Here is an 18,887-nt window from a genome sequence, read left to right on the forward strand (position 1 = left end):
CTTTTCTCCCTCCCTTTCTCTCCATCATTCTTTCTTTGAGAAGAATGAGAGGAAGTGATAATCCAGCGCCCGCCTGCCCCCATGCCCCAGCTCCTCTCTAGCATGGCCCTCTGTTTGTTCAGAGAGGGGCCGATAACACTATCGGGGGTCACGCTGAGGTCAAAGAGAGAGACCGAGTGGAAGTTCATTGGGAGGTGAAGGCGGGGTGGAGAGGCAGGGCGGAAAGGTGAAACCTGGGTCATGGACGAGTTTGACACACTAGCTTGCGCTATGTGGAATTCAAGTACATTCATATTACAAATGACAGACGCAAATGAGTTCTTTCTTTCTGTCCTCCTCAGCCTTCCTCCCTTGGTGGGTCTGTATAGACCTTGCCAGTAGGAAGAAGAGAGAAGAAAGGAACAAACAAGATATGAATGCAAATCCAGAAATCACTTATCTTACGCAGGTGCTTATCTGCCATCGCACAGGGTGTGTGCACATGGTTTGAACAGCAGGTGGTTAAACTTGTTTAGATAAAAGTTTTATTTCAGATGGACCTAAATAATAAGTACTTATTTAAATGCTTTAGTCTGAAATTGTACCAGTCCATTATTTTTATTATTAACTGAAGTTGAGTTCACTTACTGTTATTTGGTCAAATTTACAATTGTTTTCATGGGGGCGAAATCCGGGCATTTCAATAGGAATCCACACGATCTGGAATTTCCCATTAAAGCGAAAGCATTTCCCACAGATTTCATAATGACCAACAGAAAGCTCCTTAGTTTGGAAGTGACTTTTGTATGAGCTGTGCTTCATACATTGATACAGTATTGGTAATGGACCATTTTGTGATCGCAGTTTAGCAGGCCTTGAAATTTTGCTATTTCACTTAACAGACCTAGATAATACAATTTTAGCTTGGCTTCGTCTTGGATGTATAAAATTCAAGCAAACTTCAGTTGTCCTCAGCTTTGTGTGGTTTTGCTGAAAGACAGAGGCGATATGTATTTATTCCTAGAATTTTCAGTATGTATTTGGAAAGACAGCTGAAGACTGTTTGACTACAAAAAAAACTGCTGTAGCTCAAATATAACAGTGAATTTCACATATTTATAACCATGTCTTGCTGGCATGGATGTATTTTACTCATGCACACATTGGCATGTTTTTTTTTTTTTTTTTTTTTTTTTGCTTCCCTTGATGTGCCTTTATGACTTTTGACTTTTGTGAAGTCTTTTTCCATTTTTCTGTTTGAAAGTTTGATGACATGTTTGATTGTGTTTGTTTGCATTCCCAGCACTGGATCTGCGTCTAAATGTGTGTGTTTGTGCAAGTAGGTTTGTTTGGGAGGGAGGAATGTGTTCTGTTGTTTATTGAGCCTGTGCTGAGGGGTGCATTTTTGGCCAGGCTCCAGCAAGGTCAGTAGCTGGCCGGGTCAATCACGGGTCATTACCGGCCCATTATCAGGTCAGGTCCGGGTGAAAGAGTGTAAATGGCTGTTCTCTCTTTAACCTCCCTCCATTCTCCTCTAATCCCCTGCTTTGTCATGTTGCTTTCCCCTGTGTCTCCTCTATAATCTCATTTAAGGGGCCCTGCTCACTTATGTAACATTGGGAGAAGTGAACTGGCCTGATCTAACAAGGGCCAGTGATGGTGTTTAGTGAACTTTAATGATCTCTCTTTGTCTTTTCTTCCCTGCACCACCACTGTCCTCTGTTTAGTTACTGGATCTCTTCACTCAGTGGGATTGGTCCACGTATCTGGCTGACTACGGCCGACCCACCTGCAAGTACCTGAGAGTCAATCCTCACACGGCTCTGGCCCTCCTAGAGAAGTGAGTCTCACACTGGTCTCTCGCTCTTCTCCTCACTCATCAAACCACATGCACTTACATTAAGACATCAAATAAGATGCAAACCATTTTTTGTTTTCTCTCATCTCTCATCTGTTACTCATGAGCAGGATTTCTCGGTCGTAAGTACTCTGCATTTGGTTTTTATGTGATGAGCGTGCTCTTTTACATGGGTAATTTTCATTAAATGTCCAAGTAGTATTTCACCCTGAAACGATGGATAAGAAACAATATTTTAATTAGAGGAAATTAACCCTTTTTATGGTTTAGTATTGTGACATTATTTTTATGGCAGTTATGGCAGCATATACCTAAATTTTCATTATTATAACTAAAAAAATCTCACTCTTGTAATACAGTAATGAAAACATTCCGTCCAGATTCAATTATCAATATTTCTAGAATTCAAATCTAATTTTGTAAATGAAATATAAAATCTTAAAGTCATTTTTATACTACAAGATTAAGTACAATAATGCCACCATGATGATAAAATGACAATACTGATAATTACAATTACAATGTTCTTTAATAATGTACTTTGCATTTTAAAAAAAAATCTATATTTGTCCAGTGTATATTAATGATAACATATTTATCAATCAATGTTTGTGTGTGTATGTATAAATACATAATACACACACACACACACACACACACACCGACAAATAATAATAATATATTACTTAGGTTTTTTGGAGTGAAATACAACCAGGACCTTTCTTAACATTTTTTTTTATATTCACTCACATGTTTAGTGTGTGTTAAGTTTGTAAGGTTTGGTTCACATTATGACTTCTGCTGTACATTATATACAAGAGTGAGTGTTAATGTCAGTGTTTTGCATGCTGCCATTCAAACTCCTTACATGTTTGCAGAATGTATGCATTCCTCAGTGTTGTGTATGTGTGCATTTGTTGGACTTCGATCACTTCTGCTTTCTTCTGTCACTCTCTTTTTCTTTCCCTCCCTCCTTCCCTTCCCTGGCTGTCCTCTTGAATCTGTGATATAAAGCAGCAGAGGATTGGCATTAGACAACCACACACACACACACACACACACACACACACACACACACACACACCCGTCTGATCCCTTTAGAGCTGCACTTACTTCAGCCTTACCCTCTTGCCCCTCTGTCTCGGTGAAAATTATCTGTATTATTTAGCCTGGCAAGGGTTAGCACACCACTTAACATGAATACTATGTATGTGTGTGTTGGTGTGTGTCTGGAATCAGAGCACGACTGGCATGTTGAGGAGAAAAGCTTTCCTTTATTGGAGTGTACTTGAAAAGACAGGGATTTTAGTTGCTTAGAGGGGGGAAAGGAAGATTAAATGTAAGAACATGAGTTTTAGTTTGTTTTAAAAAACTCATCCAGTAAAATCTTGATTGTTTCTAAGTGGAGTAAGCATCCAAACTGAGGATGTGAAGTCGGACCAGCAGTGATGTGATTGTGTATCACCTCATTGCAGGGATATCCAATATTTCAAGGGTACTGTTGCATATCCAATTTTCTAACATTCAGAAAAATAAGAAAAATATATTGTATAGAAATGCACCAAACTCCTGACAGTCATAACAAAACTTTTAATCATTTTCAGATGTAAATACATGTTGCCGGGGAGAAAATGCTAAATGTTAACAACAAAATGCATGTTGATTTCGGTGTGAGGGACACAGAATATGGTTTGGATATAGTTTTCTAAATGCTTAATAAAAATACAATTAAACTGTTGCATTTAAGATGATTGATCAGTGTTGTTTTAACTACTTTTATTATTTTTAAACAAAAATTAATGACTGTTGTGAGTGTCAATTTATTTGTCAATTTCAAAAGTGATTACATTACATTAATACACTGATAATTGTTTGCCTTGTTTTATTTTTAAGTGGCACTCCTAGTTCCCTGTAGCATCTGTCCACATTAGGCCTGTGTCCTCATCTACACAAGGTAGAAGCAAATACGAAAATCCACTTGCAGCGAGAATAAACATGGTTTGTGCCGACCACAGTATGTTTTGTGCAACGAATTATCGCCAACCAAGAGCATTAAACCATCAAAATTCAAAAAACATTTTAAACCCAGACACTCAAACTATAAAGACAGGTCTGTGTTGTGTTCATAATTTTAGTTTACAGTAAACAGTTTTGCTTCTGTGTCGGGTCGGTAGCTAATCTCCGATGAAAATCCTTGCCTGAAGCAGAACCAGTTGAGCATCACTTTTCTAATACTCTGTCCACCTCAATCTCCACTTCTTGTTTGTTGAACTCCAGAAGCAAGTCACAAACTCTTATGCTCAGCAAAGCAAAAATTCCGCACTAGGTGGTGGTGGTTCTTATCACCATGGTAATCACATGCGGCTCTCTGTAATAAAGCAGTAATGCATATCACTATGACAGTACAGTCATGCATCCGTTGGAGATGCTTATCTTGTCTAATACTTCTAGCGAATAAGACACACAGGAAGAGTTGATAGAAGTAGAAAGAGTGGATTGGTTCCTGGTGGTGATAATGAAATTGCTTCCGTAACAGATTAACTCTCTCTTTTACAATATTTGTAACTTGAATTGTGTTCATAAGAACCATATTCTAGACTGTGTAGTATTTTATGGTTGCCCTGAATTTGTGAATGTTAATTAAATGGTTTCTTGCAACAAAGTTTAGTTTTGCCCCGTTCTTCCTAATGCCTTTTTATTTTGCTATTGTACCTTTAAAAAATTATATATGTACAGTTTAGGATCAGAAGGTTTTTTTTAAAAAAGGAAATTAATACTTTTATTCAGAAAGAACACATTAATTTGATCAAAAGTTATGGTAAGACAATGTTAAATAAAGATTTATATTATGAAAGATGTTACAAAAGATTTATTTAGCAATATTAAAGAATAATATTTTGCAATATTACCATTTTGCAGTGATCAAATAAATGAAGCATTAGTAAGTATAAGAGACTTCTTTCGGAATCGTTAAAAAAAAACAAAAAAACAAACCCATACTTTCAAACAGTAGTGTTTTTCTTGACAATTAGCTTAAAAATCTCACAAACTATTTCAGTTTGAAAAGAGCAAGGAAAATACTATTTTCCATTATATGCGCCCTTTCAGTTTTCAGGCTGAGGACTACAGTCTAATGTGTGTGTGTGTGTGTGTGTGTGTGTTTTGCCTTGATGATGGGTCACTTCAGTATTTTGTCAGACTCCGAGAGCTTGGCCACGATTTGTCTGGTTGCAAATGAGAGGAATGTGCAGGCATCGGCTCAGTGATCTCCAGGCTACTGAGAAGAAGCATTTGGCACAAGTGGCAGGAAAGTGAGCAAGTTCATTAGAACCTCCATGCGGGACCGCTCCAAGGCTCCTGCATGGCACACCATATGGAGCGCCCTTTCTTAACCACACAGTGGTAGTCTCAGTTAAAGTCTGTGCTCTTCCTCAAGCTCTTTAGTGGTGCAGCACCCTGTGACCGTCATGACATTAGTTTAAGTGCCCCTCTTGTTTCATATTTGTTTAAGGTCTTATAAATGACGAGTTTGGATTGGTTAGGCTTTAGTGAAGCAAATCTATTCTGTTTGGTCTCTTTTTCTCTGCGTTACTGTTACAAGGATTTCATTCTGAGGATACATGAAAGTCTAGACTCTCCATGTGGAAGAAACCAATCCATTTTTTTCTGTTTTTGTAATCTAATGATCTCATCTGCTTCATTCATTGTGTGCAGGATGAAGGACACCAGCCGCAAGAACAACATGTTTGCTCAGTTCCGTAAAAATGAACGGGACAAGCAAAAGCTCATAGACACTGTCGTCAAGCAGCTGAGAAATCTCATCGCCACCAACCAGGCCTGAGAAAGCCATCTCATCAGCACACGGCCCCACGTCCTGATGAGTTGCCACCTGACGTGAACTTCGCTTGCACACCTCCATTAGTTGGACGTATTGTTCTTTTCCCACACAGACACTTGCACTATCATGCACATATCTGGACGCACCTCTCTGAAAGGTGCACCTGCTAAACCATCCCGTGCCTGTGTGATATGGTATCCATGTCTTCCTATGTAACACATTAAGGACAACACACATCACATATTGCTCTTTAAAACAAGTTTCGGTTGCCTTTTATTGTCTTGTATTGAGTGTCAAAAGGACTGTTATCCTTTTTTGAATGGCCTTTACAATAATTCTAAAGTATTATTTTTTTCACTTTTGAATTTGACAACTACAGTTACACTGTAATGTTGGATATTACTTAAATTGCTGCAAAGGAAATTGGAACACTAACTAGACTTGAATATTGCTGTCATAATTTCTACTATATCAAATTTAAAGGGATAGTTCCCCTAAAAATCATAATTTACTCACCCTCCTTTCATTCCAAACCTGTATGACTTTATTTCTTCTGTTGAACACAAAAGATGATATTTTAAGAAATATCTCTGTATTTCTTTTGTCCATAGGATGGAAGTCAAAAACATTTTTATTTTTTTACGTATTTTCTTTTGTGTTCTACAGAAGAAAAAGTCATACAGGTTTGCAGCAACGTGGATAAATAATGACAGAATGATGATTTGATGAACTATCTCTTTAATATGTGTGAGAATATAAATTAATATTCTCACAGATGTGTCAAGGGTTCATTTGAGTGCTGATCATAATTTGTGAAGTTTTACAGAGTTCTCAATACAGGGAATCTAGTTACTGCTCATCTTAAATCTTTCATGTGTAGTAATTGTATACTAGACATATTTCAGCTTTAGTCTGTTACAGCCAAGACCTAGATTATAGCTTAATACCTTAAAGAACAACAGCTGTGTGGCTGTTTTGGAGAAGATTATTTTACTATTGTCATGAAATTGACCAGGTTAAGGTGTTTTTTTTTTTTTTGAAATTCAAATATGCAAAATAGAGGATATTATCTCTTGTATTCATTAATTGCAAATATATCAGCCAGCATTCGATGCCAAAACTGACTTGAGGATGTGTTAGGAAGGGGAACCTACTATTATAATGGCATAGAGATAAAGCGAATTACAAGAGCGGGCTAATGTCAGCACATTTATACAGTCATGTGAGTTTATGTACACGACTGTACATCCTTTTAGTTTTTAACTAGTGTCGTCTTCCCATAACTTTGATATTTTCTCTAATTGGAATGAGGGTGCAATATTACGCATTTCTTTTTTGAGAGTTTTAAGGAACAGAGATTGTTGTGTTTAAAGGGAGTTTTCGTTTTCTTTCATTTCTATTTTTACTGGCACAAAAGATGTATGTTTGAAGCCTGGCCCTTACAATGGATACAAAACCATTAAATTATAAAGGGAATTCTTCATTTTTAGGGACAGAAGGAGTGCCATGTCAAATTATTTCGAGCTGTTTTCTGGATTCAGCTCTTTCTGTCTGTGCCTTGACTTTTTTCATGCCAATAATTAACAGTTTTTTCCCCGCACAGCACCTGGTCTTGGACATATGAGCAGGGAATGGACATGAGTTAGCGTGTAAAAGCGAGCACGAATGAGAACTTTCAGCATACAGCTCCAATTGTAGAGAACAGTAATAACTCGAGAGTGATGCACTGTACAGATTGTTATATTAAACCACTAATGAATATTACAATACTAATAAATTCAGCAAATGCCAACAAATAAGTAATCAATCAAGAATGTGTATTTTTTTTGTAATTGTAATTTTAACAGCATTTAACTTTCAGTTTGGGAACAGGGTAATGAGATTGATTTATTTATTTTTATTATTGTTTGGATGCTATTACAGTATACATTAATATTTTACATTTTTATTTTATTATTTTTTAATGTTTCCATTTCAATTTTTAGGATTTTTTTATTTTTATTATTTTTTTTTTTTTATATTTCTGTTTAGCTTTAATTCATATCGGTTAAAATTTTAGTGATTTTATTACTTTAACTTCAACTTATTTTTGTTTAGTTAGTTGCCAAGGCAGCATTTGATGTAATATTTAATTTTACTCTCTGTCAGCTTTATTTCAATTAACTTTTTTTGTGTGTGTGTTAGTTAACAATAATGACACTTGTCCAGATGTGCACCAACCACAGGTCAGTGACTCTGATGGCCTTAAAAAGTTTATAAACCTTGATCAGTTATTTTGACTTAACAGAGATGCAACTTTTGCAGTAAGGTACAGTATGAATATAAACATTTTGTAGATACTTTGGACTAAATTATTTGTACTTACATCTTACCAGTTTTTCAGTGATTGAATGAAATCATTCTCAGTCAAATAATATCATAGTGTGCTTTATATATGAAATATGAAAGCAGTGCGGTGGAGCATTATGGCAGTCAATGACTTTTTGATGAGACCTTAGATGACCTAGAACCATTGATGTACACAACTCTTCCCTCTTTCCTCCCACTCTGTCTTACTCCATCTTCCGCCTTTTCATTGTGACACAAAACCTGCCTTTTCCAATTTTGTGCAATCACTGTCCCATCATGCAGTGAGAGATGCCCCCTGCCACCACCATTTATGTGTGTGGAGAACGTTACTGAGCTGTGACCACACCACAAACACATTTTCCTTTTCCGCTTCTTCATTCTCTCAGACGAGACACCGTGGCCCTCCGGGGCTGTTGGTCTCCCACATGTTTTGGGAGAGTCAGGCAAAACAAATCTTTTGGGGCTCACTTGAGCGCGACAGGCTTTTTGTTGGGGTTCAGGAACCGAGCAGTGCCAGCTTATAACCGGATGATGAATCCTGCCTCCTACTGCCCATCTCAGTGCCCGTCTCCCTCCCTCACGCCCTGGGACCGATGGCGAAGTTCGGAAGTTCTGGCAGTTACGGCCCTGTTGAGCCAAATGTAAAACTAAAGATTAATTGTTTCTTCTTACGGCCCAAGATAAAGGACTTGCTTGAATGATTATACTTTTGTCATATAACCCATGGTGAGGGAATTTGGTGATGCAGTCCTCTTGGAAAGTTTTCTGTAACACTTCATTAGGCTTTAATTTTATGCTAGACGTCCACAGACAACGGTGAAGTCACATTCACTGATTGATTCTGTTATTTAACCCTTTCCAAGCTAAGGACCACTCAAAGGAAACAGAAAAGGAGCAGGGACCTCCATATTTTATAAAGCTGAGTATAGCATTTTAAGCCTGACAAAAAAATAACATGCATATGGTACAAAAATACAGTACATGTACATACATTCAAAAAGTTGAGGGACAGTAAGATTTTTTTTCCCAACAGGGATGCATTAACTTTATTACAGTGCATTGTTTCATACACCTTATGTTTGGTTGAAGATTTGAGTTTTGTGCACGTGTTAGAGAAAAGGAAAGAGACGACAGAGATCAAGATCAGGCTTCACATTTGCATGTTGTTTTTAGTAGAACAAAAAGATTGTCCTCTGTCCTCTAATGGGCTATTACAAAGAAGACGACGGATGATCTGCCAGAAACAGATGTTGTGATCCCCCTGTAGTGCTACAAAAACACATCAGGATGAAACCGACACTGAGAAAAACGTCTTCATTACAGATCATGCTCTTCTGCATGCACAATTAAGGAATAATTGGCAGTGTACAGTCAAATTATTAAAATAATTATTAGAAATAGTTTTTTTTAATCACATTTTTAATTTTTATGCAAGTACTGGGAAACACTAATGAACTACAAATGTTACTTTACTAATTATAACATGGAATGTTGTTAGTGCTGTATAACTATATAACTAGTATATTCAGATGCTGAGAGGTCCAGGTTTTTACATATGTTTGCTTTTTGCTTGTTTGATGTAAAGTAGACAATTCCCATTAAGTAAATATGTTGCACATAATTTTGTTTTCCACATACATAAAATTAGTCAACAATTTCAGTATAATGTTTATTTTTTGTCAGGACGTGTTAAGAGATCATGTAGATATTTTCTATTAGCAAACATGTGGGAATATCATACTGTATATGCTTGTGTCTGTTAGGTATCCAAACATTTTATGAGGCAGACTTTAGTGTTTACAAATACCACTCTGACAAATTCAGTATTGCCTTAGAATGTGGTCAAAATGTTAAAAACTTGATATCAACCAAAGATGAATAGAGGTCAGCATTTTTGCTATCTGATAGTGAATTCACTCTAGAAATATTTCTTTTATATTTCTTAAATATTGTTTTACTAACTCCTCCATTAGCAAAGACATTGAAAGTATCTATTAAAAGTGGCTGTGTTTCATGCGTCAGAGGTCTAGTGAGGTCACTTTCTCACTACTGTCTCAATATCCAGAAAGACAACATCGCGTGCAGAGGAGCATAGAATAAACATTTGCCCAGAACAGATAAAAAAGAGAAATGAAACCGATAAAAGCAGAGTGCCAGCGATGGTGAAGACTGATAGCATGTCACCCATTGATCTTTGTCTCTTATGGAAGAGAGTTAAAAATAACCTGCATGTTTATATGCCTTTATGTAAGTTATTGTTAAAATCTGTGTGTGTGTTTGCAAATGGGTCAGATGAAAAAGCAGAAGAGGGAAGAACAGTGGTGGGATGTTTGCATAGTGTCTGCCACGGCTTCATATCTGACTGATTATGGAAATATGGTGATCTGTGAACTAATCTCAGTCTGTCTCTTTCTCTTTATGCCACAGTTTATCTGTTCGCTACCAGAACAGTGACCAACAATCACTTGGCAAATTGATCAAAGCCGTATTTGATGCTGACAGCATATTTTTGCATTAGGATTGCTGAACCTTACAGTGTAAAAATCAGACTCATTATGTGTAATAAATAAGCATTGTGTCATAGAAACATCAACACTTTTAATTAGGGAATTGTAAAGTGGTTTATGTACATCAAAACCTTTTGTTGCCCATTCCCCTGGTTTTGGTGTAATGACACCAAGATTGGAGAAAAACATCTTTATATATATATAATATATTGCATGTAACATGTATATACACACCATTCAAAGGTTTTGGGTCAATAAGAATTATTATTATAATTTTTTTTAAAGAATTTAATACTTTAATTCAGCAAGGATGCGTTTAAAACCAAAAATGACACTAAAGATGTTTAAAATGCTACAAAAGATTTCAATTTCGAACTGCTGTTCTTTTGAACCTTCTTTTCATTAAAGAATCCTGAAAAATGCCATAGTCTGTTTTTAACACTAATAAATGTTTCTTGAGTATCATATTTTAATGAAGTACATCGCCATATATGAATGAAATCTGGAATAATGGCTGCTGAAAATTGGATGCACTCAGTTGCTTCGGTTAATTTTAGTTGAGGGGAAAATCTCAACCTGACAATTTGTATATTTGATTTCCTGTAAATCAACATCGAGATTCACAGGAGACAACCCGATTGTTAAAAGAGAGAGAACTGACAAGGCGAAAGGTTGTGAGTGAAAGTGAAGTAAGAGTGTGGGAGAAGATAGAGTGATAAGGGAAGAGAGGAGAGACAGCGAGCGCACGTTCTCCTCTCCGCCAATGAAGATGGATGGCAGCCCACCCTCCCTCTCTCAGTGCTGCTGGAAGGTTATTGATGGGCTCCGGGAGCCAAAGGTTACAGAAACAAAACTGGCTTCCACTGTGTGCGCTCTGTGTGTCCTCCCCTTCAGTCAAGGTGTTTGGGAGGGGCTCGGGTTTAATTTGAACACTGACAACGACACACACCCAGGTTCCAACACAGGCCTGAAGGGGCCCATCTATCATTGCTTGTGAAGCACTGAGGGTGTGCGTGTGTGGGATTGGCAATTTATTGTTACATGGACATGTTAATAGCACTGGCCCCCACAAAGCAAGTGGGCAGTGGGGGTTATCATTGAGCCATCCATCTCCACTTAGCTGCTCAATCACTCCACATTTAACTCTTAGTTAACACTGTTTGTGTGTAAATCTCCACCAGTCTTCGACAATATGGTCATAAATAATACCTTGTCTACTCTGAATTGCTTTAGCATCAACTTATTGACCATACCATTTTGTTTAAGATTCTGAGAATCAAAAGACTACTATTATATTGAAGGCTCTCACACAAGGTCTGTTCTCCAGCATCTTCACATATGGCCAGTGCTCCAGGGATCCAGATGCTTGTGCTGCCGTATTTTGTTCAGGGATGCTCATTTCCTTCACAGACTTCTCTTGTCATGTTTAACAGTTTACCTAGGTGATTTACTTTTAGGACTTAAAGCAGGGGCTAAATAGCAACCTGTTTAGTTCTGAACATAATAAAAATGTACTGCAAAACCTAAACCGCATATTATCCATTACAGTTGAACCAGTCTCATACTAGAGACAAAGGACCTGGCATTTTGATTATTCCCTCTTTTAGACAAAATTGGATTGAATGACTGCTTTGGAATGTAGTTGCTAGGAATTTAGGTTAGATTAGATTTGGACTCCCTTAGTTGTCAGATTCTTTTGGTTCCTGTTACTGTCCAAATGCTGATATCTCTATTTTAGATGCTTGACCTGAAATCTAAACCTCTCCTCTTAAAAATAATGTGATTTAGGGTTTCAATAGCAATTTTGATTCAGAGATTTCATGCCAAAGCTGAAGATTATGTCAAAAAAGGGTTCTTTGTTTCCTCTTTAAACTGCTATTTATACCAAAATTACTCATGTTCTACAAAAAATCCTAAAAAAAAAAAAAGTTTTCAACACCGATCATAGTAAAACATCTGAATGTTCAGCTTTTTAACATCACAGGAAGAAATTACATTTTAAAATGTATTAAAATAGAAAAGATATTTTAATTAAATCATAATAAACAATTATTGCAAAAACAGTGTATCAAGTTTATCAAGGTTGAATTTTTTTGACCTCAAGTTGAAGTTCTCAGACCAAGGTGTCCTCCTAGAGTGCCAACGTCCTGCAGAATGTTTCTAGCGAGTCTGAAAACCTTGAATAGCTCAGGTTCAGATGTGTTAAATTAGGGTTAGAGCTAAAGTCTGCAGAAAAGTGGCCCTCCAGGAGAAGGTCTGGCACAAGATATACTTTTGAGAAGAGAATTGTTCTCTTTGGTTAACAATATGGCCTCAGCTGGTGTAGACACAACATTTAAAAATTATTTGCCCAAATAGGCATTGTTCCTGGATCAGTATCTTTGTTGATCCTGGAACATCATTTCAGCAACAATTCTCTCTGATTTTTAGAGGGACATTAGGTTTTGCGTTGTTCGTCTCAAAATAGCTGTGAGATTTTGAGTCACTGAGTGTGTTGTTTGTCTTCTGAGGCATTGACTCTTCTGTGGAATTGTGCTCTCCTTATGCTTGCCCACTTCAGAGTCACTTCAGTTACGCCTTTCGATTTCACTCACAGATGTTTGTAAGGCAGGGAACAAAACAAGAGCATATGCTGGCTAAATTAAGAGAAGCAAACAATGATGATACATGTTTCAAACATGTTGTGTTCTGGCATCCTGACAATATTAAATATTTACTTGTGTTGTTACTCAGTTATTAGATATTATTTTATATTTTTAGATCTCTTATAATATTACACAATAGATTTTGACACATATAATAAAACTCTTCTAAAAAAATATATATATAATATAAAAAATAATAAAAGTAGTTATAATAAGTAATGATTTCTATGATACTAAAATGCTAATACTATATTGATTAGCATAAACCCTGAGAAGGATTTTAGTTCATTTGTTCCTGTCTTAGATATCCTACTACTGGGATCCACAAGAATATAGTCATTTCTCCCTCTTCTGTTTCTTCGCTCCTCCATCTGTTTTGAAGTACAGGAATGTGTCTGTCATTAATTAGCATGTCACAAATGTTCTTGGTTTCCCAAAGTGAGGAGAGTGCAGAATTTCTGGATTTCACCACATAAAAAAAAAATAATAATATCAATGCGTAATTCTCATTTACCAGGAAACAAGCTGATACGTGTGCATTCAGAGGAACATACGTATATAAACATTCTGGAGCAGGGTTTTCCCAGTAAATACTGTAAATGATCTCACACTTCGCTGATGTTTTTATAAGTAAATTATAAACTATCGAATTTAGATAGAGTTCTCAAGATAAAGTTTTCAAGTTTAGCAGGTATTGTGGATTCACACTGTCACAAAATGTGAAGTTTTACATGTTGAAATAGTTCGCTGCTGGTGATCAACAGTCAAACAATTTTCAATAACAACTTTTAGGTCTGTTGATCTTTCTCAAATCACCCAGTTGATATTTGATATTTCTCTCATTTTCTTTATGGAAATGAATCGTTAACTACTGTAAAATTTGTTATTAATCAGTTCTCAATTTGAAGTTTCATTGCTTTATTTTTCATTTTTACTTTTTCAAATTTATCATCTCTATCCCAGAAAAAACACTGTAAAAATGGTTTTATTGGTTAACTTCAAGTTATCTTATACCACATACAGTGAAAAACTGTAAATATTTTAATGTGGCATTGCATGTAGTTCTAAAATACTGTTTTTTTTTTTTTTGCACATAAAAACTATGAATTACCATATAATTACAGAGAAAAACAGTTAAAGGACATTCCCAGAAGACCCTGCATGACACATCACATATGAAATTATATATTTTGTTATCAGTAATGTACATTAGGGTGTTTTGTTTTACATTTTCTGTTATTTAGTTGATATTTATTGCATTATTTTAGTGATGTGTGTGTGTTTCCCTGATGCCATTTTGTCTTTGTGTGTATGACCCTGTACACGTCTATATATCAGTATTGGACATGTTTTATGAACTCTGATTCATCATTTAATTTTTCTGTGTTGCCCCCTGTATTATTATGATGGTTAGCAATATATTTAAAGTATTAAAAAAAAAAATATATATATATATATATATATATATATATATATATATATATATATATATATATAGTATATCCAAGTAGCTTGGGATGTTACCACTATATAACTTAAATATAGTTATAAGTTTTAAAATGTACCACTATGACGTCTTCTAATACCCAGACACATTGTCACAGTAATTTTTTTACAGTGAATTTCTGGTCAAATTTCTCTTTCTCATGTATGCCTACGGCATACTCACCTGATTTCGATTGTCTGTCTCTCCCACCTCATTTGACCTCGTCTTTCCACTCTTTCTTCCAGTGAATCATTGCAGCTCTACTCTACTCTGGGTTTTCTGTTTCTGCCTGGAAACTCTGCCACACCCGATCCTACACTGAAAATAATGCAGTATTCTGCTTTTAGATTTGATCTCATATAAGAGACAAAATAAACAAAAATAAATAAATAAAATAAAATATAAATAAATAAATAAGCTTATGCTCAGATTTCACCCTGACCCCAAATCCTATTTTGGAATCTTTTTGTGTTTGACAATATTTTACATATTTAAACCATTTTCCCAATTTTTATTTGAGCCTCAGTCACATCCACCACCGCACTTAAGATTTACTTTCATGTTTTTATTTATGTTTTTATTTAACCAGGTACTCCCAAAGCAAACTACCAAACAAGCTAGCTTCAAATTATACATTTACATTAAAATATTCCTTTTAAGAGGCAATGAACAAAGCAATTCAATATCCACAAAACAGGCTCAGGGTGACAGGAGGACATGAGAAACAACTTGACAGTGTTAATGTGAAACACACATTCTGCATTTTGTTGTTGAATAGACCCCAGATGGACCTAGAGGCAACCTTGGTTTTGAGTTAGTGTGGGACACACATGTCCTTTTGAACTGTGCTTGTGACTTGTGATGCTGCAGTTGTGTTGCAAACATGTTCCAATATATTGTTTTATTTTTTATCCCCAGCGAGTTTTGATTTTTAAGATATTTATGTGTAGTTCCTGTTATGTCGCGTATAATTCTGGGTCTGTATGTCTTCATGTCTGGCTTTTGTGACTAATTGTGTTTATTCAGTTGACACCAGGACACTGAAATAAATCATTAACCTCTGTACTGAGTTCACTGAATAATTGTGACAGGCTCTACACAGCTACACACGCAGGATTTTTAAAGACAAGTGTCATACATGTGATGCACCATATTCCAAATCTTCTTAAGCATTGCACTGGAGTAGTACAAATTTTTCAAAATTCATGTAGTGTATCCCAACCTTAGTTACTTCTGATAGCCACTAGTGGACAGTAAATAATGATTCCGGTCATAAATCAGTAGCAGAAGTACATAAATTCAGAACTAAATTTGCAATTCAGTATGCAAATATTATTTTGCATATTTGTCATTGATGATGACCTCTCTGTCCATAAAGGAGAGATGCCATGTGTCTCTTTTTACTAATGGAAGGGAAAGAACAGGATTAACACAATTTCACTGAGTGACAACACCAGGGAAGCTTGCTGGTGTTCTTACACTCTGATTCACCTGGTCTCTTTAAGCCAGTGCTAATGTTCTATTGGCTCCAGGGTGACAGTTTGATGAAGCTTGGTTACATTTATACATACTGCAAGGTCTTAAAATGGGTTTTGGAAACACTGGAAATGACCTGGCTTGATTTTTTTTTAGGCGAAACACAATGATTCAGGCTCTATGTTAGGTAATGTACTGTAAACTGTTGTGGCTAAACTACGTCCACTAGCTGTAATGCAAACCAGATTAGCAGCTGAAAACCATCAGACCTCCCGATGACCCTTATATTCTGGCTGTGTTCTGTGTAACCAAAGTGAATTGGGATATGCTGATGATTTTAAGATAACAATCTACCTACCATTTAGTATCTGTCATATATAACTCAATTTGAGGATGCATGAGCACCACAGTGACAGCTGATAATGCTGTGTCTCTCAGCGTCTAAAGTTAGAGTTGTCCAAAAGAAACAACAGCAAATGATTCATCAGAGCTTGTTTTCTCGAGAACTGAAGTCTTGTTTATATTGGTAAATATGTGAGCAATGTTAATAATTTTATGGAAAAGTGGATCATTAGTGATTATTTCTGGGTTATGTGTCTGCGCAAAACATTTCCTTTAACGGTTTTATTTATATATGATTTGAAAACATGTGGGTTTGATTTATCCTTTAATTGTGTGTGTTCCCTAATGGTGATTAGTCACTGTACCTTTTTTCCACTGTCATTTCCTTCAGCTTTATTACTGTGATCCAACTTAGAATGGATTCATTGTGTATGACTATCACTGGTGAGTCATGTTACACTCACAGAACGTGCTCCTTAGTGTGTCCTCAACAGGATGTGAAAGTTGTATAATATTGAATCTCTAGTAAGTACAGGTTGTGTGTGTGTGAGACACTTATAAACCATATGTGTATATTAATGCAGTCTCAGCCCTCGTTCTTTTCCCATGACCTCAGTTTGAAAAGGTGTTAGCGTTGATTGTCTTATTTAAGAGCTTTGGTCCAACATTAGCGATGGTGTGTATGTCTGTATGTAAGCCTACTTTGAATTATGTAATGCTTATACAAGGGCATAATGCTGTGTCACAAGGTCTCAGGGTCACTGCATATCAGATTCATGTTTATAAAGCTGGTGTTTAAATTGTAAGCCAAAACCCCCCCCAAAAAACACAGCAATTAGTTTATAGGTGTGCCTTCACATCTCAACTGTGAAAAGTTTAGTTTCGAACTTTAAAGAATCTGTTTAGCCAAAAGTGAAAATTTGCTGAAAATGTACTCAGCCTCAGGCCATCCAAGATTTAGGTGAATTTGTTTCTTCATCAGAACAGATTGGAGAATTGAAGCTTAACATCACTTGCCCATCAATGGATTCTCTGCAGTTAATGGGTGCCATGATAAAAGCATCACAACAATCCACAAGTAATCCACATGACTCCAGTCCATCAATTAACAACTTGTGAAATTAAAAAAAGTGTTTTAACTTCAAACAGTTACTTCCAGCTAAAAAATGAGTCCTTTGTCCATAACATTGTTTTCTAGAAAATTTAGTTGGCAATAGTGGAATTGCATTGGCATGGTTTCAAGCCATTCTTATCTGACCATAATCAGTTCATAGCAGTGAATGATGAGGTATCATATCGATCATAATTACACAAGTTTTAGTACAAGGACCATTGCTTTTCACACTTTACGTGTTACCCTTGGGAGATACCATCAGGAAACATGATTTTAGCTTTCACTGTTATGCTGATGATACTCAGCTCTATATTTCTTCACAGCTAGAAGAAGCATATCATTTTGCAAAACTAATGGAATGCATAGTTGATATAAAAAACTGGATGACTAGTAATTTCCTACTGCTAAATTCTGGAAAAAAAAAAAAAAAAAAAAAAGGTATTAATTATCGGACCAAAAACCTCCACATGTAATAATCTGGAACACTGTCTAACACTTGATGGCTGCTCAATTCATTCTTCTTCATCAGTTAGGAACCTACAGTAGGTGTGCTACTGGATAGCAATCTTTTCTTGGAAAGCCATGTTTTTAGCATTTGTAAAACTGTACATTTCCATCTTAAAAATATCTCTAAATTACAACCTATGCTCTCAATATCAAATGCAGAAATATTAATTCATGCATTCATGACTTTAAGATTAGATTATTGTAATGCTTTATTGGGTGGTTGTTCTGTGCGCTTAATAAACAAACTCCAGCTAGTCCAAAATGCAGCAGCTAGAGTTCTTACTAGAACCAGGAGGTATTAATTAATTAAGGCAACCGGAACTGGGAACACCCATAACCCTGATGTACTTATTACATCGTAAGAAGAATAGCATCTATGCTAATATTAGTCTGTTTCATTCTTATTCTGAGGTCACCATAGCCACCCAGATCCAGTCTGTATCCAGATCAGATGGTCACTGCAATCACCAAGATCTATTCCGAATCCAGTCCAGATGGTGTATCAGCACTTAGAGATGAGCTCTACAGCCCTGAATGTCAGCGGAGACCATGTCAACTTGAATACTGTAAAGCTGCTTTGACATGATCTGTATTCTATAAAGCGCTATATAAATAAATGTGACTTGACTTCTTCAGTAAAAAATTGTATCATCTGAATCAGGAGAGAAATATGCATAGATTGAGCACTGTTTATAAGTGGAAACAATCCAAAACAGTTATAAAGAAATATGTTGGTAGATTTTGATGTGAGGGGACAACAGTTGATGGACTTTTTCACTAGAGGAA

General features: G+C 36.1%; 1 protein-coding gene across 4 annotated transcripts in view; it reads left to right on the forward strand.

The window, feature by feature from the left end:
- Positions 1–7,482, forward strand: part of LOC109093705 (exocyst complex component 6B-like) — a 90,769-nt gene extending 83,287 nt beyond the window's left edge. For 2 of the 4 annotated variants that reach the window (XM_042759862.1, XM_042759865.1), the window contains 3 exons: positions 1,707–1,819; positions 1,948–1,959; positions 5,552–7,482. In XM_042759862.1, the coding sequence (XP_042615796.1) occupies positions 1,707–1,819; positions 1,948–1,959; positions 5,552–5,678 (252 nt within the window). In that variant the 3' untranslated portion in view covers positions 5,679–7,482. The remainder of the gene's footprint in view (positions 1–1,706; positions 1,820–1,947; positions 1,960–5,551) is intronic. The other 2 variants (XM_042759864.1, XM_042759866.1) reach the window with 1 other exon arrangement.
- The last annotated feature ends 11,405 nt before the right edge of the window (positions 7,483–18,887 follow it).

The sequence above is a fragment of the Cyprinus carpio genome, chromosome A7 (assembly GCF_018340385.1).
Source record: "Cyprinus carpio isolate SPL01 chromosome A7, ASM1834038v1, whole genome shotgun sequence".
In the NCBI taxonomy this organism is placed as follows: Eukaryota; Metazoa; Chordata; class Actinopteri; order Cypriniformes; family Cyprinidae; genus Cyprinus; species Cyprinus carpio.